Genomic DNA, 25697 nt, shown 5'->3' on the forward strand with positions numbered 1-25697 from the left:
TGTTCTCACCATTGACTTCAATGGTGAGAACCGAGTGTGCCCTTTTTCAAAAATGGCGCCTTAGCGCCATTTTTGAAACTCAAAGATGGCCGCCACGAGCCAATCACGGCTCGTGACGTCATCGCCCCGCCCCCTCGGCTGGCTTAAATACAGCTAGTGCGAGGCGCCGTCCACTCAGTTGTCGGCCGGGAGGCAGCAGAGAAGAGCTGCCGAAGACAGGAGACGCCGCGGAGGCCCTGGGGGTCCCCAGCTCCCCAGCCTGGGCTGACTAGCGGTCAGCGGTGATGCTTCAGCTGGGGGGCCAGGTGGAAGGGCTCCCCTGGCTGTGGCATTACCCCCCCCCCCCGCTAGAAAGAGTCCGGTGCTGGTTCTGGTAAATACAGAGGAACCCTTCGCCTTTTTTCCCCCTGCACTAGGTCACTAGGAGAGCACTAGGTCACCTGCAAAACCTTGTTACCAAAACCATCATTGGAGGCCGCTAAAGTATCAAAATGGTAAAACCATATAAACATGTGGACAGTGGACCAAGTGGCTGCACGGCAAAGAGGAGACACAGAAGCACCTCTGAGCAGCCTAGAGGTACCCTCTGAGCATGTAGAATTTGACAAAATGGAAGCATGCCTTGGCTGGTAACTGGCCACGTAAGCCTGACAAATAGCCAGACGGATCCACCTGCCTAGAGTCTGCTTAGAAGCAGGCCAACCCCATCTGGTAGCATCACATAACACAAAGAGGGAATCCAATTTGCGCAGAGACGCAGCGTGAGCAATAAAGATCCGGAGAGACCGAACCACATCAATCGATGGAGAAGAAGCATCATTAGCAGACAACACAGGAACTACAATAGGTTGATTAATTTGGAAGGCGTAGACCGCCATGGGCAAGAAACCCGGCTTCGTGCGAAGTGAAGCTTCATCATCATGGAAGATGTTATACGGGGAATGGCAGGACAAAGCCCCAAGCTCCAACACTCTTCTAGCTGAAGTCAAAAGTAGAACAGTCATCCAGGACAGGTACTTGAGGTTTACTTGCTCCAAGGGTTCAAATCCACCGACTGTAGGAAGGTCAATACTAGGTTGGAGGTTCCAAGGTGCAGTAGGAGGAACAAAAGGTGGCTGGACTTGCAGTATGCCTTGTAAGAAGGTTTGAATTTCTGGAAGCAGGGCCAAATGTGGTGAAAAAAAGAAGGATAAGGCAGACACTTGTACCTTCAGCTTTTGTAGATGAAGACCAGCATCCAGACCTGCCTGCAGGAAAAGAAGATGGGACCTCACAGCATTCACACCAAGCTAAGTAAGACTTCCAAATATGATGGTGTCTTTCCGTCCACTGCAGGATGCGGCTGGGCCTCTGCATGGATGACCGACTGTCCCCCTTCTTATTTATGTACACCATGGCCAGGGCGTTGTCCGACTGCACTCGAACTGGCAGTCCCTGCAGAAGAGGAGACGATGCGAGGAGGGCATTGTATACTGCTCTGAGCTCCAGCAAGTTGATACGTAGAAGCGACACCTGGTGTGACCACCAACCCTGAAACTGGCTGTCCAGCACCACTGTCCCCCACCCGCATAAGCTGGCGTCCGTGGTCAGGAGAATCAAATTCTAGATGCCGAAGAGGCGACACGCTGTGAGATGAGTAGTCTGAAGCCACCAGAGCAGAGAGATGCAAGTCTGAGGGGACAGCCGAACAAGTCTGTGCAACTGCAGATGGGACTGTGGGCCTGATTCAGACCCGGTCGCAAGCGCTGAGCGCTCGCAACCGGGTTGATGTTTGCCCACTGGGTGCTCCGTCGCTCCTGGTCTCGCACCAAAGAAGGCGAGCTGTCGATGGTGATTGACAGCTCGCCCCGTTTGGTAGGCGGGCAGGGGGGGTGGCTGGTCAAACGGAGGCGTTCCCGAAGGAACGCCTGCCGTTTGTGGGCGGCCCCACTGACATCACCAGTGATGTCAATGGGAGAGCTTCCGACTCTATTAGAGCCAGAAGCTCTCTGGGGCTTGCGGCCACGAGACTCTACCACAAGGGGCTCGTCGCAAGCCCGATGGTCTTGACCATCGCGACCATCAACCTGGCCGCTCGCAATAGCTGTGGAGGCCGACCAAAAAAAAAAAAAACGTCCTGTTTCAGAGAGAGCGCTCGTTCAGAGCGTCCGTCTCTGAATCAGGCCCTGTGATGACTGTGACAGAAGGTCCAACTGAAAAGGAATGGAACCTGCCGAACTAAATGGCCTCGAAGGATGCCACTACCTTGCCCAGTAGACTGATGCACAGAAGCACAGAAACCTTTTTCGTCTTGAAAGTCATCCTAATTCCTGAATCACCTGGACCGCCCCAGTCAAACTTCCCACCTGCTTAAGTCAACAGGCAGAAACTGAGAAGCAGCACACATAAACTGTATAGCTAGAGAGTGAGCAACAATACACACAGAAAAGGCACAGTAGCAGCACTAGAGGAAGGTGCGACCCCAGGGAGCGATTTTACAGAGATGCAGTGGCTAATCCCTGTACTCCTGCACCCACACAATCCCCACAGTGTAACTCAAGGCCCTTGTAGTCTGACACGTCTGGGGAGCTGCTGCTGGTGCTGCTCTGCAATGGTGGCCATCCAAGTGTAGGAAGCGTGCCAGCATGAATGGGTAGTCCTTCCCCCTTACTGGGCTGCCAGGGTGGCCAGACCAATAGAGAGCTTTCATTCTTAAGCATCTGAGCGAAGGTGGGGGATTGGCTGCAACGCCATTAAGCGCCACCCCTCAGCACAGTATCCACTCACTTTCAATTTGGGGGGCGAAAAAAAAATGTTGGGGGACAAAGTTAAAAACTAGCGAACTAGACTCTAGGGGGGTCCCCAAGTATGCCCCAAGTGTTTTTTTCATTGCAGGTGCTTGCGGAAGGTGGATTTTTCACAATTTTTAAACTTAACTTTAGCAACTTTAAAATATGCTGGCCCCCATTTTCACGTACCCCATATTTGCTGGGATAACTTATTTTCTGCAAAAAAAACCCCTCCTGAATAGTATTCTTCACCACTTGTACAAAAACGCTATTTAGCAGCTATTGAGACCGTTTAAAAACACCAAATACCTTCAGCAAGCCAAATCGGGGTGTACCTTAGCTAACCCTCATGTCAGAGCATCTTTTGGGGGATGTCAGGCTGAATTCCCCAAATCTGACAGGACTTTCCGTTTGTTTCAGTTTCGCTGGGTCCCATTTTCGCGTACTTTTAAATTGAATACGGGATACGCGCGCGATACTTTTCCACCTGCAAAACAGGCGAAAAGTCCGGGAGGCGGAAAAGTATCGCGGATCCGCTCAAATTGAATACGGCTATATGAGAGTTAACAATCGAGACGCATGCGCATTATGACTCATCAGCCATTTGCATGTGACATCGCCACTGCATCTACCTCTGAATCAGACCCCCCGTATTACGTTGACTAGTAATGCAGCCAGACAGTCTGTGAACAACCCAACTGACAGGACTGTTTGTAAACCCAAGAGGAGATCTGTTACACATTAATTGAAACTATAAAGTATCTATTGTGGAAGTAATTGGCTGAGGTCACCACTAGTAGTTATAACTAATACACTGAAAGGGAAAACAATATCAGCTAGTACAAATGTATAAGGGTAATGTCATTGGAGATGTATAAAAGCATATACAACACATATCTTAATGGTTAGCAGATAATATAACAGCACCCACAAAAATCATCAGAACCTATGAATAAAATCCAGGTATAAGTGAGTTATAACTAACATGATGTCTATATTGATAATCATGTGTTTATGAAGATCAACTAGTTCTCCATCTGCATAATAAGCATAATTATGTCAACATGATTGAATGAAACTGGGAATTTAGTATGATAGAACATACCTGCAGATTAGTACATACATCACGAACAGCTTGGTAACATATCTCTCTGTTCCGTAGAGACCCAAACAGATACTGAGAAAAAAAAAGTGGAGAAGCATTAAGTATATATTTATACATTTTTGAGAAGTAAAAAGTATGAATGTAAAAAAACGTAACAGAGGCTTACTAGTGTAAAATTAGTTTGTGTGAAATAAGAGTGTCTGTTGCACTTCTATATATTCTTAAACATATCTTTACTCCTGTATACAATCACATAAGGCTAATTACCACCTTTGGAGATAGGGGATGCTACCCACAGACTGGTTCAGGAAAAATCAGTAACAAAAAGGAAAAAGAATATGTATTTGGTGCACTAATAGTTCAGTTAAAATAGGACTTTTATTGAGTATTTTAAAGATTAATCTGTCATCTTGTCACATATATTAAAAGCTAAGCAGCAAAATAATCATTAAAAGGACAGATAAGTGTAAATAGAACAGAAAAAAATGACAATAAAATGATGTACCAACTATGTGCTTCTCTGTGTGTTTATTATTAGTTAGTGTATGCCAAATGTTTTTGTATTAAAGTGGATGTAACGGTCGTACTGAAATCTAACAAAACCTATTTGGATACAAAACTGCCTTACAGACAACTATTCGCCTGTGTGAGTGCTTCTCTCATATATATTTAGTCACTGGAAGCAATGCAATTCTGGAGGATAACTCAGAAATGCTGCAACATAAATATTAAGGTCACGTCAAGCTAATTTAGCCAAAAATATCCCCAATACTCTTTAATTGCCTTTTAGGTAGTGATAATACTCCATTTTTTAAACATTTTAACTGACCACAAATATTATCACATTATAAATACATCACACTTTCAATGGCACCTTTATTATTATAAAATCTAAAAACTCATATTTGGGAATTATATATATCTTTATTCTTGCTATATGAACAATGATTATTGAAACATAATATATAATATGAGTTGGGATCACACGGGATATATTTTTATTATAACTTAATATTTATACTAATAGTAAAGTTGTAATGGTTGTGTCTGTACATAGAAATTTTTTCAGAAATGTTTTCAGAATTTTTAGTTGTCTGTTCGTCACGCAAAAAAGATGGGATAAATTTGGATTGCGTTTTCAATATTGTATAACTTAGTCACCTATAAAGAAACTGAGGTATGTATATATTGCACACCCCAAACGCAAATAGTTATATATGCATGCATATATCAATACATATATATATATATATATATTTATTTTTTTCAAGATCTATTTCGCAGGAAAATCCAACTATGTAATAAGCACTAATCAGGCAGCTTATGTTGACTCATGAAGTTGCAGTATACATGTCAAGCCAGTAGATGGTGCACCAAGACAAACACTCCACATACATCTTACCTCCGTGTGCTGCAAGTCGAATTAAACATAACGTGTGAGCACCATGCGACTCGGTAGTGTAGAGTGACTTTTCGTGCAACTTTTTACCTCCAAATGCATCTTATTTGCAAAGTGATGTGAATAGGACACACACAAGCAGCTTCTGCTGATTAAAATGATATGTGGTATGTCTATATTCTGTGTGCGAATGCATCTGCATGCAAAATGCTACATTACAGTTTCGCAGCGGCTGACACTAACGTAGCATTTTGCATGCGGATATTCGACACTTTCACACAGAATATAGGCATGTCACATATAATTTTTATCAGCAGAAGCTGTTTGTGCATCCTATTTACATCACTTTGCCAATAAGACGCATTTGAATGTAAAAAGTCACATTAAAATACGATTGGCGCTACCAAGTCACACCACGGCATGACGCGACTAGAAGGGCTGTTTAACATGCAAGGAAGTGAGATGTATGTGGACACATCTGTACATATCAAAGAGTTGCTGCTCATGTTACTTGCAACCTTTCAGTGTTACTGTAGGTTAAGTGGCTTGCTCAAGAGTCAGTAGCCCTAAGCATCTTTTTGTGTTAATCCCTAAAGGAAATAGTGCAAATATTGTTTACAAAGACATTTTGTGATCAATGTTTACAATGTAAAGTATGCATCACAGTATTAGATGCCACTACTGTCTTTGTAAAATTAGTTCCGCTGAGCAATAACATCCACACGATCGAAGCTGCGGGCAAATGCCAGGTTTTTTTTTTAAATTGCTTTTATTGATCGAAAAAAAGAAACACATTATACATCAACAATCGACATGGAAACGGGTGCAAAATAGCAGCACAAGATAGCATTGATTCACAATATATATGGATTAATAATAATTCAAACTTGTCCAGTGTAGCATGGAAGGGGACGATTAGAGTACAAGGAGAAACAACATATTCGGCATAATATAGAATGGAGGCGATCACTTAGATAGTACCGCCAAGTTGTACCACGTAGTAAGATTAACTGCTTTCTTGAGAAATTCAACCGACGTATATAAAGAAGCCAAATGGAAAATAATTTGTTTGCTCAAGATTCTACGTCATAGAAACATAGAATTTCACGGCAGATAAGAATTATTTGGCCCATCTAGTCTGCCCCATTTTTAAACATATTGTTAACTCAACCCTTATTGATCATTACTTCTTCTGAAGGATAACCTTATGTTTATCCCATGCATGTTTAAATTGCTCTACTGTCTTAGCCTCTACCACCTCTGATGGGAGGCTATTCCACTTGTCCACTACCCTTTCTGTGAAGTAATTTTTCCTCAAATTTCCCCTAAATCTGCCACCCTCCAGTTTCAGAACATGTCCTCTTGTTCTAATACTTCTCTTTCTTTGAAGATGTCTTCTTCCTTTACCTTGTTAATACCCTTTATATATTTGAACGTTTCTAACATGTCCCCCCTTTCCCTTCTCTGCTCCAAACTATACATATTAAGATCTTTTAGTCTTTCCTGGTACGGTTTGTGGTGTAGACCTTGCATCATTTTAGTTTCCCTTCTGTCTAATGAACATTCCAACCAATCCAATTGATATAAGTACAACAATCTAGGTAGCATAAGAGAAATGGGGATAGGGTCAGCATGTGTCCATTGAGATAAAATAGTTTTCTTTGATGCAACTTCAACACATACAAATAGTAAACTAAGGCCTTCAGAGTGAAGATCATTGTCTGGTATTGTAATTCCAAAAAGCCCAACTCATGTGAACCGTGAATGATGTACGTAATTCAATATTAATGTAGTTTTGGACTGTGTCCCAAAAGGTTTTTACTACCGGGCAAAACCACATCCAATGAGCTAAATCTGCGTCAGGTGCCTGTCATTTGAAACAATTCGTATTATCAGAAATCCCCATAAGAAAGTGCAAATTTAGGTGTATAAAAAGCCCTATGCAGCACTTTATAGTTCATTTCAGCATAACGGAATGAAACCAAGTGTTTAGTCAATTTTACACAAAATCCAATAATCCGTTTCAAATCTTTTCCTGGAAAAAAACCTTTCAATTTAGCCATCCCTGTAGTTAGTGTGATCAAATCAATCTTACGTTTAGCATAAAGATAGACAATAGAAGTGAGGACTGTGTTTCAGGGTTTCCACCGTATAGTATAATCTAAGGAGCCGGACAAGTCAGCAATTGGGAGCTGGGCGAGTAATTGGTTCACATAGATTCGTACTTGAAAATAAGCAAAAAGAGGGATATCCAAATGAGGGTATTTATCTTTTAGCTAAAGTAAAGTAAGCAAAAAGAGGGATATCCAAATGAGGGTATTTCTCTTTTAGCTAAAGTAAAGTAAGCAAAAAGAGGGATATCCAAATGAGGGTATTTCTCTTTTAGCTAAAGTAAGTGTTGCTGAACAATCCGTATTCAAAAATTGAAGGTGCCAAGATCGAATAATCTGACTACCCTCACCATTTTGAAGATTAACATTAGAAACCAATGGGAGGAATGAGAAAAACTTAGACCCATCCTCTTGCTAAGAGTGCGCCAAGCGATACATGGGGTAATAAAGAGAGGGTTATCAAACAAATTAGAGGGTATGCGGCCAAAAGAAATATGCAATAGACTTACCAGATCAATCTGCGGGCAGAAAGCTTGATCTATTGCCTTGTAAACAAAGTTATCGTCTCCACCTATCCAATCCGAAGCGTATCTATAATTTGCTGCCAGGGCGTAGCTTTAGATGCAAGGTAAATTAATAGCTTCCAGGAGCAGCGGTTGCTGCAGTTTAAATAAAGACATATGAGGGCACTTATCGACCCATATAAATTTTGCTAGCGCCATGTTGATGACTTTTTGATCACGTTTAGACAGTAGAAAAAGAGAGCATTTCCAGCGGGTAGAGAAGGTGGGGAGAGGATACCATATTAAACAAATGGCAACACCTTAGATAGGAGCTAGGAAGGCGTTTCCATTTAAGAAAATCAGCCAATATTTGGTTAATAAAATACGGTATATTGGCGGAATACAGATCTGATGGGGAGGAAGGTATTCTTAATCCTAAATAATTGGATCCCTTTCCAGTTAGTATCTCTAACAAATGTTCTAATCAACAGGTCTAGTGCAAGTTTAAATAATAGTGATTAAAAGGGGCAATCTTGACGTCTACCCCTGTAGAGCCTGAAGGAGGGGCTATTAAGATCATTAATAGTCAGAAAAGAGGTAGGTTGACAATATAGCAATTGAAAAAGACGAATGACCTCTGGGCCAAATTGTTGCAGGTGAAGCACTCATAAAAAATGGTTCAAGGAAAGCCTTATCTGCATCACAACTGACTATGATAGTATCACTATTAGACAAGCTATGAGAGTGAAGCATAGCAGCTACAAGTATACATATATTATGGACTGAGGTCCTACCTTCAACAAACCTGTTCTGGGCAGATAAGGGGCAGAATTAGTTGCAGGCGTTGCGCAATTATTTTGGTGAACAACTTGAGATCCTGATTCAGTAAAGATATCGGACAATATGATTGGACAAGTGTGAGGTCCTTGTCTGGTTTTGGAAATACTACAATCCTAACGTCATTAAAACCTAACAGGGATGGACTGCACTCCATAAGGGAATTGAATGCAGGTGGTAAACGCAGAGGATAGCAGGGAACCGAAGGGAGATGCGGACGCTACAGTCCGTCCACCCACCGGAAGTCCTCTGCAAATGCTTAATGATAAAACACCAGAATATAATATTGTTACCGGAAGTACGACCAATATTCAGAATTAAGTGTTACTAGTTATTTAACATCATGATTTCCCTTAGGGCCTGATTCATTACGGATCGCAACGGCGAATGCAATAGCGATTGCGCACGCAGTTCAACTGCGATAGTATGCCAATTCATTGCAATGCCTCCGCAGCACTACATAAGGACACCCACTTTACCTTACTGATCTCACTGATCTGTGCATGCAGTCAGTTATCTTTAGATCTTGCATGATGTCAAAATGTGCTGATTAAGCACCATATCATGTCCTGGAGTGCCGGGGAGAGTTCAAGAGAAATCTTTCATGATATCGCATCGTGAGCACATCGTTCCGCCTTAAGAAGTTCAGGGCTGGGACCAATTAGCGCCAGTGAGCCCCACTGCTGTCCCTGTGCACTGCTTCGCACCCCCGCTGCTGCCCTTGTGCACTGCCCCACTCTTGCCACTGCCCTGCACGACTGTAGCCTGCCCCCTCAGTCGTCTCTCCCTCTGCACCTCTGATACACCTCCTGTGTGCCGTCTCCTCCACCACCAGCTTTAGTTTACCATTTTGTTGCCCTTCTCCCCCGCAGGTGGCTCGGTCTGCTGCTCCCGTCCCTGATGGTTAATAAATTATAAAAAAGCAATGGAATTCCAAAGACAAATAACTTTACGGTTTATGAGCACACAATTCTGTGAATTAGCAGCTCCACCATTTTGTGAGTGACAGCAATCTCACTCTGTGAGAGTGCTGAATCTGCAGTTAACCACAGGGTGTGATGTCATACCATATCTGTATTGCTCAAGGAACACGTCCATTAAGGCGACATACACACACAAACAAACACATACCTGTCCCTCGTTCCGTCCCCGCCGACTAGCAGGTTTTTTGCACTTCTCTGACCAGTCCCCCATCACCACCCCAAACACTAACCTCCCATCACTCACTCGGCGATGGCTTTATGTGAGCTGCGTGATCGCAGTTCTTTGGCTGTGCAACGCAGTGCGCCACAATTGGCCGTCTGCGTACGCTATCGCAATAGCGATCCATAGTGAATCAGCCTTATATACACTTATCTATCCATTTAAACTTTATTTCGCTATTTGTTTTTAATATATGTGATAGGATGACAGATTTATCTTAAAAATACTCAAAGTGCACCAAATACACACTTTTTCCTTCTTGTTTCTGTAGTGTAAAATGACTAAAGTTAAAACGCAGTGATGTGGTCAAGCAGAAACCTTGGGTGTAGAGAATGCAAGGAGTCTCATGTTATGGTTCAGCCACTAGGACAGTGCAGTTAATGTACTAACATGCCCCTTTTTCAGCGCTGAGAAAGCCTGAACTGCCTGACGCTTACCGCAGCGATGTAGGATGTCTTAACGTTGAAAAGTATTACAAAGAGAGTCAGTGGAGAGGTGTTATGGTAATTCACACCTCCAGCAAACTCTGTCCTTCCTGTATCGCATCTGTCTAATACAGTGCAAGATTTTGCAAAACCACGCACAAAAATGGTCTTGCGGAAGGATTGGTGTTAGCTTTTTGTAGCTTAATAAATCCCCTTAATACAATAGCGGGGGCATTATCAACAGAAGCAGAAAGCACAGCTGGAGAAGTCTCTGATCCTGCAAGTTGTTTGAAATTATGCAAACATTAAAAGCAGAGTATAACTTTTTTTTTTTTTCTGGAGCTCATCTTATTTGGGACAAGGGGCCTGATTCAGAGCCGCTCCCGAGCGTACGGCGCTCGCAAGCAGCTTGATGTTTCCCCCCTGCGCATGCGTCGCGTCCGGCGTGCGCATGCCCCACCGAGCGACTGAACTTCATTTGCTGCGGGGCTTGCTACAAGACGGGGCGGCTGTCGATGGTGAGTGACAGCTCACCCCGTTTTGTAGGCGGGGAGGGGGGGTGACTGCACAAACGCAGGCGTTCCCTTAGGAACGCCTGGCGTTTGTGGGAGGCCCTACTGACATCACTAGTGATGTCAGTAGTGGACTTCCTCCTCTAATAGAGCCACTCGACATTGCGGTAGCTGAGACTCTACCACAGGGCCTCGTTGCAAGGCCGATGGTCGCAATAATCGCGACAGCCTCCTGCCAGCTCGCACAAGCTGTGGGAGGTCTCCCACAGCTTAGCGAGCGGCAAGAGGAAAAAAAAAAAACACGCCCATCAGACCCTGCGAGCTGCCTCTGGCAGCGAGCGGGTCTGAATCAGGGCCAAAGTGTGATCGTAGGGGCATAATTTTATAGAAGGCATACTATATTTAAGTATGTAGAAGAATAGTGATAATGGGGTACTGACCATTTTAAACTTATCAATATACAGATCTGTTCTGACACCTAGCATTTTTTTGCACAATATGGCATGACGTAGACGCTCCGCCACAGGTAACAATGTGTACTTACGTATTCCTACATCTTGCGTCTTATTCAAATCGTAGACACATACAAAGTATCAGGTACACCAGATTAGTAGTTTTGTTACAAAATAATTGGTATAAAATGTGTACAAAGTTGTAGATTAAGCATAACGATACATGGCGGAAGGCATAGCCCGAACTCTAGTTTTGGAACACTGTTTTTTTGCCTTTTTTAACCCATATTTGTGACTTAGTCGCATACAGAGGTACAAGTAATGCCAGCCCCAGTAGCCAGTGTACCCTTGCAAATTACTTTTGCAGCATTAGCGATGCAACAGAAAGCTTTAAAGGAAAAAAAAACTTGGTGCAGCTAATTTGAGAAGTCCATGATACATCAAACAGGGTTATTTGGCGATGTTTGAGCAAAGGTGTATGTGGATACATCTTTATAGGAAGTATTACGTAAAATATTATGATTGCTATTAGCATTATAGGTTTAGTGATCTGCTGTCAACAGTACTACTCACACTCACCTTATCCCCCTGGATGGTTCGAACACTGAGTGCATTGGGTACTAGTAAAGCTGTGTTTGCTTTTTTAACAAGGATCACTGTGGTCACAGGTATCAAGACCTGGGGGGAAAAAGTCAGGTATTATTATTATTATTATACACTCCAAAACAACAATATCTGACAGACATAGGTATAAAGTGGCCTACTCAGAACTGGAAAGAATACAGTAGTTAAATACATAGAGATAGTTATATACAGGAAATAGCAATATGGGAATTGAGGGCAATTAAAACTCATACTGTTTAAACCCACTTTCCTCACTTTTATTTTTTTATGCTCGAGCTTTTTTGTCTCTGAGGCCTTATTCGAACTAGTGTCAAAATATATGTGCTTAAAAGCCTTTATAATGCTAGTGCACAGGTCACGATTTTCAGGTCACCTAGCAGGTGCACAGGTGTATTCATTGCTCCATGACACATTTTAAAAGATCCACAGGTAGAGCTAATTATTTCACTTGTGATTCTGTGAGGAGACCTGGAAAACATGCACTGTTTGGGGTCCTGAGGACAGAGTTTGAGAACCTATGTGCTAGTGGAATGCATGTGAATGGTAGTGACTGTTTCCAATGTCACCAAACCCACTTGCGCTTGAATTCTGGAGTTATGCGGTTTTTCACACAGCTCCATTTTTTTACATCGACTGAAATCATGTGCATTGAGATAAACGAGAGTGATCTCCAGTGACCGCCTCAAAGTGCAAGCACAAGTGTTCATTAACTCCTTCAGGCATTTTAACTTGAAGTGTTTAAACATCAGTAGGTAAAAAGCCTTAGGGAAGTTTTTGTATTATGTGTGGCGGATGAACAGCGAGTACCCCATGCATTTTGCATATAGTACCCATGCATTTTGCATATATCAAACCTTACAACCTGGAGAGGTTGAATGGGGGACAGAAGGGATGTTCTCACATGAGCAAAGTTCAGTAAGTAGGTCTTCACACAAATGCAGCCCCTGCAGACCAGCAAATAGGCTTGTGTATCTTTTGTGCTTGCTAAAGGACAGTACACACTGATAATAGTGACTTGTAGAAAAAAAGTCGCCTATGCTGCCAATGCAGTGGCGAACGTATATCAAGATGCGTACAGTTCTGCGATTTGTGGAAATACTATGTGTATTTCCACACATATCTAGTTATTTTTTTGCTTCAAGTTTATGCCAGACCTTGAAGAGAGAAATACTGCTGATGGCTTGCTATACCAGAGGCCGCAAACATTAAGGACATGGTCGTTCATATAGACATTACTAACTTTGCCCCTCCAGTGCTTCCACCCATGCCTTTCCTCTCTAAGGGCCCGAGATGTTATAAGTGCTTCAACTGTATAATCTACCAAAATATGGAAACAGATTCAACTTTTAAACATCAACATAACGGAAGGGTTATTGCTTTAAGATGCTACAGCATCTGATTAGTATTACTGTATGTATGTATTTTGCATTATGTACTTGGTATGGGGGACCTTTTCATATTTGCGATTTATTGTATTCCATTGCATTAGTTTCTGTATTTATGTGTTTTTATTGCTTCATATTGTTTCTGCTTAAACATTTTTTTTTTCTTTTCTTGTTTTCTGGATTTTCTTTTCACATACTCCTTTTGGAGCATGGTACTCCTTTACTCTGGACACTAGGTAACTCCCTTTGCTTTGGCAGTGCATCAATATTATACTTTTTGCTCCACAGGATGGGCGCATGTACAGCCGGGCCCCGTGGACTGCAATGACGTCACTCCATAGGGATGCGGCGCGGGTACCGGACAGCACCGTTCACTCTATTGGCGGGTTTCTCTCCTACTTAAAGGTAAGCTTTACACTACTTAGGCTATGTGGATAAGACACCTTTGGGGCTAGAATTCCTGAATTGATCGCGGCCTCGCCCAAATAAGACGTCGGCCACCAAGGAGAGGAGGCCTGATCGACAAACTCCAGAGCAGAGTCCTTCCTCCAGGGAATCTGCCCTGCGACCAAGAGCTTTGGCAACCCATGCTGAGGCAAGAGCTGGATGTAAGGCTGCCCCGGAATTAGTAATAATCGATTTAAGGAAATTTTCTAATTACCTGTCCGTGGGGTCCTTGAGAGAGGCCACATTGGGGATGGGAAGTGTGGTTGACTTCACCAAGTAATGTGGGCATCCACCAGGGGAGGTGATTCTTACTTCTTCCGCTCTTCATACAATAATGGATAAAAGGACAAGAGTAATTAGGATGTATTAAGATTGTATTAGGATGCGAGCAGGATTCAGCAAAAATATCCTCAAGCAGAGCAGAGGGGGGAAAAAACTGTCGGCACCTTCTTCTTTCGTTTGAAGAGGCGCACTTCCGAAGTTGGAGAAGCATCTGAATCCTTAATAAGTAAGGCAGATGTAACCGCCTTAACCAAAGCATCAACGTCAACTCGAGCTACTCTATGTGCTCGTCGTGAGCTGAAGTTGAATCTACCTCCAACACCTGGGATAACTCACCCTCTTCCGAGGAGTTGTCAGACTGAGAATCATAACCTGAAAGGAGAGGCATAGAACTATATTTTTGCGTTTAGCCGAAGGCTCCAGCATGTGCTGCAGGGAGCTGGAGACCTGCATCGAATTGGACCGGTTGGTACCAACCTTGAACCCACGCTTTTTCCGAGAGGATCGGTTGCTGGTCCCCAAAGGCAGGCTGAGACGATGGTAGCAGAGATCCGTCGGAAGCCACAGTTGAAGGTGGAGCAGTCTTGGAAGCTGCTAGCTGTGTCACCACCTCCCTCATGGCAAGTAAGTGACAAGGAGGTTGCCCATGCAGGGTCTTGTGGGGTTACCACCTCCAAGACAGATTGGTCCTGTGTCTCCACAGAACACCGGTCAAAATGCCACTCTGATTCTGAGCCGAACATGAAGAATTTTGTGTGCAGGTTTTGCAGATATAGGTGCGCAGCACAGGAGCACCTGCTGACCAGTATCGTTAATGGCTGTATCCCCCCGCTAACCTGGCTCCCCACAAAGTGAGGACTTGCTTACATCCCCCAGAGTCCGGCCGCAGCTGCTCCCTTGTGTTGTAGGAGGTGGCCAGTGGTACTGTCTCTGTTGTCAGCGCACCGTCCACTGGAGGGGAGGGTGACAGACCGGTCAAGGCCAGCATGTGAAACGCTCACAACTGACAGCCCAGTGAAGAGAAAGAAAAAAATTAAGTTAATAACCCTAAGAACTCATGCCCTCTTCCTGAAGGCAGCAAGAAAAACTGGCTTTAGACGGGGTGTAGGAGAAATAGACTGTGTTGCTGACAAAAGACGTTAATTCCTTGGTGGCCGGGCTCCTGCATCACACCCTACACCCCCCTTACTGGATGAATGAAAAAAAACATATAAATCATGTGGAAGTGATACAAACTGGGGTGATAGGTTTCCTGCATCTCTTTTTATGTTAACCGAGCAGTGCAGTAAAATAACAGCTAAGGTTTACCTTGATCTCCTTGCGTAGCATGTTGCAATAGAATCCCAAGTGGTTGTGGGAGATATAAAGCCGTCCCTGGTACAGGACCTCTCTCTGAAGGGCACAAGTAAAACCTGCAGAAGTAGGATAAACAAGTTTACATTCCAACAACAAACAATACTTTATTTTGAGTTATTGATAAAGAATTTCAATAGTGGTATTCACAATTCAAAAGAATCAAGAATTATAAGATTTGCTTACTATCTTTAAGCTCCTCGTCTTCAGGAACATCCCGAAATATTTTGTGGAAAGCAAGGTTGTGCTTTGGTAGCTGCAAACAAAATGCATCAGAGAACAGAGAAAAAATATTTGGTCAAAAGAGAATGATAAAGGGAAAGACAAAGTCAGCAGGAGCATCAGAAAAAGATGGAAAAATCTAAATATGGTAAAAAAACATACTGTAGGCAGCATGGCCATGAATTGGGAAAAAGTAGAATAAAAGTAGTTTCTCTGTATCCATAATTAGAAAAAAACAATGTGACTATTTGCACTCTAAAGCCATTGTAATTTTCCAAGGACTCTATTCTTACATTGCTGGTGATAGATCGGCGTCTGTCTACTGTGGAGTCATTATCTGATGGCCTTAAAGATGAAGAGGTGTCATATGTTTTTGATCTGGAAGAGAAATTAAAATGCAGATGAGTTAATATATAAATGAGGTGACTTAGGCCTTTTTCAGATTTGGGAATAGAGTTAGGAAGAACAACTAAATGTGAATCTTGGTAAAACCATGTTGCACTGAAGGTGGGGCAGATGTAAAATGTGCAGTGATTTAAGCTGGGTAAACATTGAACGATTTGCCGATTTCCGACGGATCGAAACGTCAAATCGTTGAAATGTGTACTCAGTTGCTTGCTCCTGCAGGTCGTCTGTCGCATCTTCAGATCTGCCATACATGCAGGCCAATCTGAGGATCTGACTGATAACCCCATGCATTTACAGTGCCTTGCAAAAGTATTCACCCCCCTTGGTTTTTTACCTTTTTTGTTACATTACAACCTGTCATTTTGTATTTTTTTTTATCTGAATTTTAGGTGATGGATCTGCACAAAATAGTCTAATTTGGTGAAGTGAAATGAGAAAAGTATATATAAAAACGAATCTTTATAAATAAAATTCGGAAAATTGGCATGTGCATATGTAATCACCCCCTTTGCTGTGAAGCCCCTCAAAGGTTCTGGTGCAACCAATTACCTTCAGAAGTCACATAATTAGTGAAATGAAGTCCACCTGTGTGAAATCTAAGTGTCATATGATCTGTCAGTATAAAAACACCTTTTGTGTTGAAACAGTGCTACTTTTTCTTCATGTTCATAAATCTGATATATTTCCCAGACATCTGGGTCAGAATTAGAAATAAAAGGTGATTCAAGCATCAAAAAGTTTACTGATAGGAGTGTATTTTCTTCTCCTTTGCAGCTGAGGATTGATTTTTGGGGCGTGGGTCCCCTGGATTGCTTTGATTGGGCTGTTTCAGGGCATCGCATTATATACACATTTTTCTCTTCTTTCACTTTTAGCACTTCCATTATTTGTTTAATATATATGTATTATTTTCACATCTTTATTTTTCACCTCCCTACATGCAGCAGCAGCTGCTCTTATCTATCCTACACCTTTTTACACTTCACCTTTCCTTATTGGAGTGATGCCCTGGGATGGCTCAGCTGGGCTGGTTTGGGGGTGTCCTGCGCTCTGGATTTCAACCCCAGTATGTTAGGGACCTACCCTCAGAGGTTACCTGGGCGCGGCGGGTAGGCCCATGATCATGATTATGCCAAAACCTCTTTTATTATTTGCAAAATGCTATTGCAAAATGTATTATATATAATAAGTAATGTTGGAGTTGTGCATCTGTAAATCTTTTTTGTATGTTTGCAACAATAGTCTCCACAGGTAGCACCTCCCATTACATATATTTTCAGGGTGTGCAGTCTAGGGCCCCCCTTTCCACTTATTGGCTTATATTTTGATATATACAGGTAGAGCTACTTGCTCTCACCTGACCAAGCTTCCAGCTCTCTCCATTTTCTCTCCGCCATGACCTTGCAGAGGTTCATCAAGACTGAATGACTTCACCTCTACAAATCGTTTTTTGCTCTTCTTCTGTCGAGATGATCCCAGAGCCGAATCTGGTGACATACTAGGGATAATATGAAAAGAGATGGAAATATGTACACGTTTCATAGCAATTACATTCTTAACGCAAACTTGGCTATATTGTAATATTAGGAATATATACATTACTGAGTAAATAGTAAAAATGGGTACACACTATACAATTATTGGGCAGATCAGAAATTTGAATGATTGGCCCGATAATTGTTTAGTGTTTATGCATGAGTGTCACAGAAGTGTTAGCTGATAAAGTACTTCAAACTTTCTTGGATCGGGAGGTCGGATCGGTAGGTCGGCATTTTATGTCCTGCATGAAAACCCAATTCACGACCTCCCGATTCCATTGAAGGAAGAACACACTGAATGGGTAACCAGGTCAGGGGTGTGATATGTATTACCACCGGCGGTTCAATTCCCGACAGCGGCTGCCCGACAAAGGAGGAAATCCCGATCGTCCTAAAGGTAAGTATTGTCTAACCTAACCTAACCCTCCTTAGGGGTGCCTAACCCTAACCCCCCCTCTAAGTGCCTAAACCTAACCCCCCCGTCCCCGCTGCCTAAACCTAAGTCCCCCGGGGGGGTGCCTAACCCCAAGTCCCCCCCGGGGGTGCCTAACCCTAACCCTCCTTCCCCCTAGCCTAGGCCCTAACCTCCCGGGGGGGGTGTCTAACCCTAAGTCCCCCGTCCGTCCCCCTGGGAGCCCTAAAACGAAACCCCCCGCCCCCCGTGGCTGTCCGCTGTGGCGCCCGGCATCCGCTCGATTGGGATGCCGGGCGCCGGTCCCCAGACATCGATAATTGTTTAGTGTTTATGCATGAGTGTCACAGAAGTGTTAGCTGATAAAGTACTTCAAACTTTCTTGGATCGGGAGGTCGGATCGGTAGGTCGGCATTTTATGTCCTGCATGAAAACCCAATTCACGACCTCCCGATTCCATTGAAGGAAGAACACACTGAATGGGTAACCAGGTCAGGGGTGTGATATGTATTACCACCGGCGGTTCAATTCCCGACAGCGGCTGCCCGACAAAGGAGGAAATCCCGATCGTCCTAAAGGTAAGTATTGTCTAACCTAACCTAACCCTCCTTAGGGGTGCCTAATCCTAACCTCCCCCCCTGTGCCTAACCCTAACCCCCCCTCTAAGTGCCTAAACCTAACCCCCCCGTCCCCGCTGCCTAAACCTAAGTCCCCCGGGGGGGTGCCTAACCCTAAGTCTCCCCCGGGGGTGCCTAACCCTAACCCTCCTTCCCCCTAGCCTAGGCCCTAACCTCCCGGGGGGGGTGCCTAACCCTAAGTCCCCCGCCCCCCCCCCTGGGAGCCCTAAAACTAAACCCCCCGCCCCCCGTGGCTGTCCGTTGCGGCGCCCGGCATCCGCTCGATTGGGATGCCGGGCGCCGGTCCCCAGACATCGGGGAAATGACAGGCGTCTAGATTTAGACGCCTGTCATTCGTCCCTAGTCGGGATAAAGCAGTCTGGAAGCCGGCGGTCGGCATTTACACCGTCGGGTTCCAGACTACATCTCCAGGTCAGAGCGTTTATGTGATCTGCAAGCTTAAGCATATGATAGATTTTAATTATGACAATGCATTTGTACTCAGACTCATCAGTAAAGTGGTCTTTATGGAATAGGTGATCAGAATGAACAAACTTAATCAAATCACATATTAAAATAATCTTTGGCATTGGTTGATCTTTTAAATTGGATGTGCTATACTATTTAGAAAAAGTCTTTGAACACTTTTTTTGACTAAAACAAAATTACCTTTATTTACTTATTTAAAAATGACATAATTAAGGCTTAACATAGCATCATACTGTAGGCAACTAATTTTTTGTGCTGCTTCCAAATTTCACGGCTTTATTAAAGATAAAGGTAATAAAAAAAAGTTTTCATGCACATTTTACAGTCTATGACACAGGTGGGAAAAATAGGACACGTGGCCCACTGCCTCCCAAACCCTCCACAACCTGTATGTGGCCTGGCGAGCATTCAGTAATATGAAGGAAAGGACTGCCAAAGTCCCACACCACCCCAGAAGTTCTCCATCACGTGAGCCGCATGCTTTCGGCTCCTCCAACACATACAGCCCTAGATTAATATTTAAGAGGAAATCATTGCGGGTAAGTTTTGGAAGCAGGGCTAACTTGGATGGGGTATGAAAGACTGCGTGTAACCAGGAAATGCTAGTATGAAGCATAGTCTGCTGGCCTGTAGGGTAATTCTACACCGGAATAATGTGGTTTAATGCTGTGAGCTGTGTATTCAGGGCACATGCCTATGGAGGAAATTTGGGGTTTCACTACATGAAGGGGGACATTACAGATGTGTGGAGCAGTGCCTGGTATATCAGAGGAGGGGAAGGATTCAGCTTATGTGGACGGTTTTTTGGTTGTACAGGGGACGAAATAACTACTGGTGCAGGAATGAGGAGATGAGGAAATTGATTTACCGACTTGGGAGGGAACTGGTTTAAGGATTATTGAGGAGAAAATCTAGGAGTAAAGGGGTTGAGTGGACTGTGACTTGTACAGTTCTGTGGAAAAAAAATAAATGGTTCAGGCCATAAGGGGATAATTACTGGCGTGGGCCTGGGAGGGGTTTAAAAGGACAATGATTTTGAAGTTATAATGAAGGCTGGTGTGAAAGAAATTATGATGAATGCATTTTGGCCTAGAATTGAACGGATTAGTAATAATTACATGAAGGTGGAGGGGGGCTGTCTATAGAGTGAGAACTGGAACTAAAAACGGAGTGTGCAAAATATGGCCCTGCAGGTTGCATGTGATCCACCAGGCCAGAGGTTCCCAAACTCGGTCTTGAAGACCCTCTAATAGCTCAGGTTTTAATGATATCCATTTTTGACTACTTGTGACTTAACTAGTGCCTCAGTAAATTTGATTTAACCACCTGTGCTCAAACATGGAAACCTGAACTATTGGTGTGCCTTGAGGACTGCATTTGGATAACTTCTGCACTAGGCAATCAGCCATGTAATTTAGCATATTGCCCTCAACAGTTCACCAAAACCTGCAAAGTGGTCCTCCAGCTCAAATAATTGCCCATGTCTGGTCTATGGTCTAAAAAAAATTTCCTTAGATGCAGAAGTCTGTCATAGTGAAGCAGCAATACAAAACTTAGAAACTGGATTTACAACATTAGGCACATAATACAGTTAAAATCCTGTTGAATAAACTTTTTATTAATTTACTAAACAGCAGGGTTTCAAATCTTGCATTCTCAGCAGCTTTAGTGGCTGAATTTAAAATGGCAAAATTAACACAGATGTTACTCACTCACTCGTCTTTGCTGCAATCGCGCTAAACAGCCCCTCTCGATGTGCCTGATCTTGTGAGCCTCTGCTAGCACCAGGTATCTTTTTCATGTCTTTCCTACCAAAAATGTATCTAAGTCGCAATGCGACTGGGATGCACCAGGAGACTGTGCTGATTAATTTGATATGCGACATATATATATATATCTGTGTGCAACTGAGTCTGTAAATGGGACTTGGAGTGGAAAAAAAATCTGCGGTTGCTACAACGCAGCACTTCGCATGCTGACTGAGACTTAAAAAAAAAAAAGACTCCTGACACTAGCAGAGTTGCACGGTACCTTACGGCTCACTCACGCCAGGTATGTCACACTGCATGGAGTTTTCAAGTTAGATGAGCAAGAACATCTGTAATTGTTAAATCTGTCTTGTGTATTTTATTGCTATTGCGGTGTTAAATCCAGTGGTCAAAGAGCTTTGAAAACCTGCTATATTGTAAAAATACCCATTAGTGTTTGCAAATAATTGTAGCAAAACTACAAGTTTTCTTCACCCATCTATGATAATTTCAGCAAAGAGGGCCACCTTTATCAAGTTTTTGTATGTTATTTATTTATATCATGATCCACTTAATATACATCAATACATCATATGTTGCTTCATTATAAAGAACAATAATTTTGCATACAGAGACCAACTGTTTCTCATATGTAGGGTTATGAATGCACTTGATTATATTTAGTAGAGATGTGTGTGGACCCACGTGTTTTGGTTTTTGCCAAAACCACCCGCAAAGGTTTTGTTTTTTGTTTTACCAAAAGCAACCTCAAGTGTTTTAGTTTTGAATCTGTATTTAGAAATTGATAAAAACAACTAAAATCATGTATTTTGTGCCTGTTTTCGTTCCTACGGTATTATTACCCTCATTACATTACTTTTCCAGTCAATTTTGACCAGCTCACAATATTGTTTTCACCCATACTGGCCAAAGGATGCAACAAGCCGACTGGCTAAACTAAGAAACAGAGCAGGAGCACAAACAAATGGCAGTTTAAAAAAAGAATATAGTAAATCTAGGAAACATAGTGGCACTGCAGTGGCAGTAAGGATGGCAGTTTAATATAAAATATACGCTGCTATAGAATGTTTAATCAAGAACTAGATCAGAGGCCCAAGGCAAATGGAGCTTGGGGTATTAGTGGAAGCCAGGTAAAATAATGATTACAGAATATAACTATATATAAAAACAAATCAGAGGAATGAAAATACTATTACAAAACAAGCATCTAAAATCCCAATGAGATTGATTGATTACAATACTAAATTAATATTATTTTAAAGCAAAACAAGTATGATACATGGAACAAACTATTAAAAAACAAGCATCCAAAATCCCAATTAGATTTTTAAAGTGGAAACTGAATCAAAAATGCAAATCACAGGCCTCAGGATTCAAGGCAGGGTAACAGTCTAGTTGAATTAAATAATTAACTGTATGATTTGATGATACTACTCTATATCTACTGAGAAGCAGCAGGAAATGGGGCCTATACGCCGGGGTGAGAAGGTGGTGATGGATGGCACTGCAAGATACAAAAAAAAACATGAATGCCCCAGTAAAGTACAGTAATATACACTGCCTGTCAAACACACACAAATTTGGCAAAGCCCATAAAATGAAAAGTGGTGCACAATGCAATTGTACTTGGACCTTTCCACTCACCCTTATGTTTTATACTAAAAAGTACATGCACAGTATAACAAACCAAGCACTTCAGCGACTGAAACTTTTGTGGCTGAAGTGCTTGGTTTGTTTGTTTGCAAGCACAGTTTGTTCTTCAGCTTTAGGGGTATATTTACTAAAGTGCAGGTTTAGAAGTGGAGTTGTTGCCCATAAAAACCAGTCAGTCTCAATCCAGTAAGTCTCACGAACAGTCAGTCAGTCTCGGACAGTCGGTCTCTCAGTAAAAGGGATAAAAGTTATGAGTTTACTTACGCTAACTTAGGGGTCAATCCTATTAAGTGCGAAGGGTGCGAGTTTCCTTTGCAACGACCGGTACCTCGCACCCTTTGCGGCCCGCTTCAAGCCCGAATTCGCTGAATTTTGCTCTAAGACCTATGGGGCTGCAAGCAAAATTCAGCGAATCCAGGCTGCCGTATAGTGCGGCCATTGCCGTGACGATCTCGTCGGCTAATAGGAAATGACCCCTAAAGAGGGGCATCCACTAAACAATCTACTCCCTGTCCAATCTCTAAACGATTTTCCCTTGAAATGTTATCTTTCAGTCTAAATGATTAGCAAACAATTTGCAAACTATCTTTAATAGATCAAGTGAAATTGACATGCATGTTCAGTCGACTGACTAGACGATCAAACGACCAGCGGGAGCGCGCATCGTGGTTCGTTAACGACCAAACACTGCACGATTTATAAACGATTGAACGATAACATTATCGTTCAATCGCCTGCTAAAATCGTGTAGTGGATGCCCCCCTTTAGTGTACACCATGTTCTGAACATTTACGATTAAATTCAATACCAAATTAATTACAATTGAGAAAACAAAAAAGGTCCAAATACATTTTATACATTAATGTCAAATACATACATAACAAATATGCATATCAGCGGTGGATACATACACAACCAGCGGCGGCTCCTACCCTCTTAGATGAGGGGGCTGCCGCCGCAGAAAACTAGAGGGTCACTCACCTCTTCATGCTGGGTCCCGGCATCAATCTGTCAGGTGCCGGGACTGGCACATGCGCACTAGCGGATGGGAGCCGCGCATGCGCATGTATCCGGCTTCCAAAGGGCTGCATCGTCTGCAGCCCATAGGAGCCGGTTACGGCTGGTAAAAAGGCAGAGTAGCGGCTTCCTACTGGAAGCCGCTCTCTGCTAATAGCAGTCCGGACTGGCAGTCCAAGGGGGAGGAGACACCTCCCCCTGAGACTGCCTGTTGTATATCTGACTAGCAGGTGGCGCTTTCAATAGGAAGCCACTGCCAGTCACGGTGTAGAGAGTGCACTGACTAGACTGAGGTGGCGGATTTTACTGGGGGGACTGCAGCCTTGCAGTCCCAAGGCAAAATCTGCCACTGTACACAACTCACATACACACAGCTGACACGCACAAATATTTAAGTAGACACTGTTGCTGAATACATGTACACATCATATCTTTTTAGAAAAAATTATTTGGGGCAAATTCAAGCTGTTTCTGCAGATCAGATCTCTCCCTTCCTGAGGCTGCTGTGGATGGTGTCCAACAGGATGTTGATCATTGATCTTTACCCAACACGCTACATTATGAAGTCCATGAATGAGGGCATCTATACGGTAGTTCTGTCAGATATATATTTTATATTCTTATCTCCCTCACTCCCTCCGTGTTACAGAGCAGCCTCCCCCGTCATCCTACCTGAGCGGCAACGTGGCACTTTCTCTCCCAGCTCTGCCGATTAGCTTCATGGCACATCAGAAGCTGGTGCCTCCGTAGCCAGTCATATGCCCCCGTACTACACACTATGCCCAAGCGTAGCCCCGGTCATTTATTATTACTCCCACTCCGGGTGTATCTTCAAATCTTTGCCATGAATGACTGCCACAAGGTGGCTAAGTTATCCCTCCCTCTCAGCGCCGCATACCAGCAGCAGTCACGCCTCCACACACTGACGCCGGCTGGAAGCAGGCCTATGGAAACACACACACACGCTGGCCAGGAAAAAGCCATGATTGGTGAGTGCGGCCGCGAGACTATCAGGGCGGGGAGAGCAGTGCCCGCAGGAATGCCATCATCTGTCTTATACAAGTGAAAGGAGACTTGAATGACTTATTATACATACAGTATATGGACCATCCGCCGCCACGCATAGCGTTGTTGTAACTTGTAACCGCACTACTGTGTGTGAGAGATCAGACCCTGATGTTTGTTCTACTACAGATTAAGGGGGCTATTTAATAAACATAAAGTATCTAATTTTTCCAGCATAATAGCTGAAAAATGTGATATTTATGTTTTCTCCATATTTAAGCGCAGTGAAAAGTATGGAGAAATCACTGATGTCACAGACTTTTCACTGTTTCCTAAAAACACTCCCTCCCCATTGAATCTAAATGGGGTTTTCTCCTGGAGCTATTTATATAAACTGGAGAAGAGATATTTATTTTTAAACAAACTTACCACCATCTCCAGATGGATAATAAGTAACCTTTCCCCTCAGTTCCTAAACTGTCAGCACTACATTCCAATACACATATAATGGGCCTGGTTCAAGGTGGATGCAGTATCGATGTTGGACGCAAGTGGCCATTGTTTTACATCTGCGTCTGAGTCGCACTGCGCATACATCCTGATTGTTACCGCCAGAGGACACAGAATGAATTTGGACGCAGAGAGGGGCAATTTTGGGAGCATTCCTGGGCTGTACCTGGTGGACGGCTAGTCAGATGCAGGCATGTCGCGTCCAGCTACAGTGTCCAAAGACACAGTTACACTGGCATCAACCAACAGTTATTTTGCACCTCCATAGGGCTGCTCGTATCCGATATTGCGACCGATGGCACGTCGGTGGGAATTTTGCAATGCCGTAGGAAGCCCATGTGTTGTGGCACTAGCATAAAGTTGCAGTCGCGCTGCGGCAAAAAGTCGTAGCTGAAACTACGTCCACCTCTCAGTCAGGCCCAATATATCTATATCGGTAAAGAGACATGAATGTGTTCCTACAAATTACGATTATAGAGACCCCATTAGTAGAAGGAACAGGAGGCAATCCACAGATTTTAAAACGGAATATTTATTTTGTGAAAAATGCAGGCATACTAGTTAACTATATATATCTATATTTATATAAATATACACACACAGTGATCGCGAAAAGCGGAAAAATTTGTGGGTCCCAGGGACCCCTCGCTT

The 25697-nt window shown here is 43.2% G+C and overlaps 1 protein-coding gene across 1 annotated transcript in view; it reads right to left on the reverse strand.

Moving 5' to 3' along the window:
• Positions 1 to 24407, reverse strand: part of LOC148501195 (uncharacterized) — a 48847-nt gene extending 24440 nt beyond the window's left edge. Inside the window, exons 1-7 of the mRNA XM_088450821.1 lie at positions 24204 to 24407; positions 17394 to 17534; positions 15922 to 16006; positions 15593 to 15662; positions 15362 to 15465; positions 11895 to 11993; positions 3874 to 3945 (exon numbers count right to left, since the gene is read on the reverse strand). Of these exons, the coding sequence (XP_088306947.1) occupies positions 3874 to 3945; positions 11895 to 11993; positions 15362 to 15465; positions 15593 to 15662; positions 15922 to 16006; positions 17394 to 17534; positions 24204 to 24253 (621 nt within the window). The 5' untranslated portion in view covers positions 24254 to 24407. The remainder of the gene's footprint in view (positions 1 to 3873; positions 3946 to 11894; positions 11994 to 15361; positions 15466 to 15592; positions 15663 to 15921; positions 16007 to 17393; positions 17535 to 24203) is intronic.
• Between the last annotated feature and the right edge of the window lie 1290 nt (positions 24408 to 25697).

Source organism: Taudactylus pleione, unplaced genomic scaffold (genome assembly GCF_031769625.1).
Source record: "Taudactylus pleione unplaced genomic scaffold, aTauple2 ptg000529l, whole genome shotgun sequence".
NCBI lineage: Eukaryota > Metazoa > Chordata > Amphibia > Anura > Myobatrachidae > Taudactylus > Taudactylus pleione.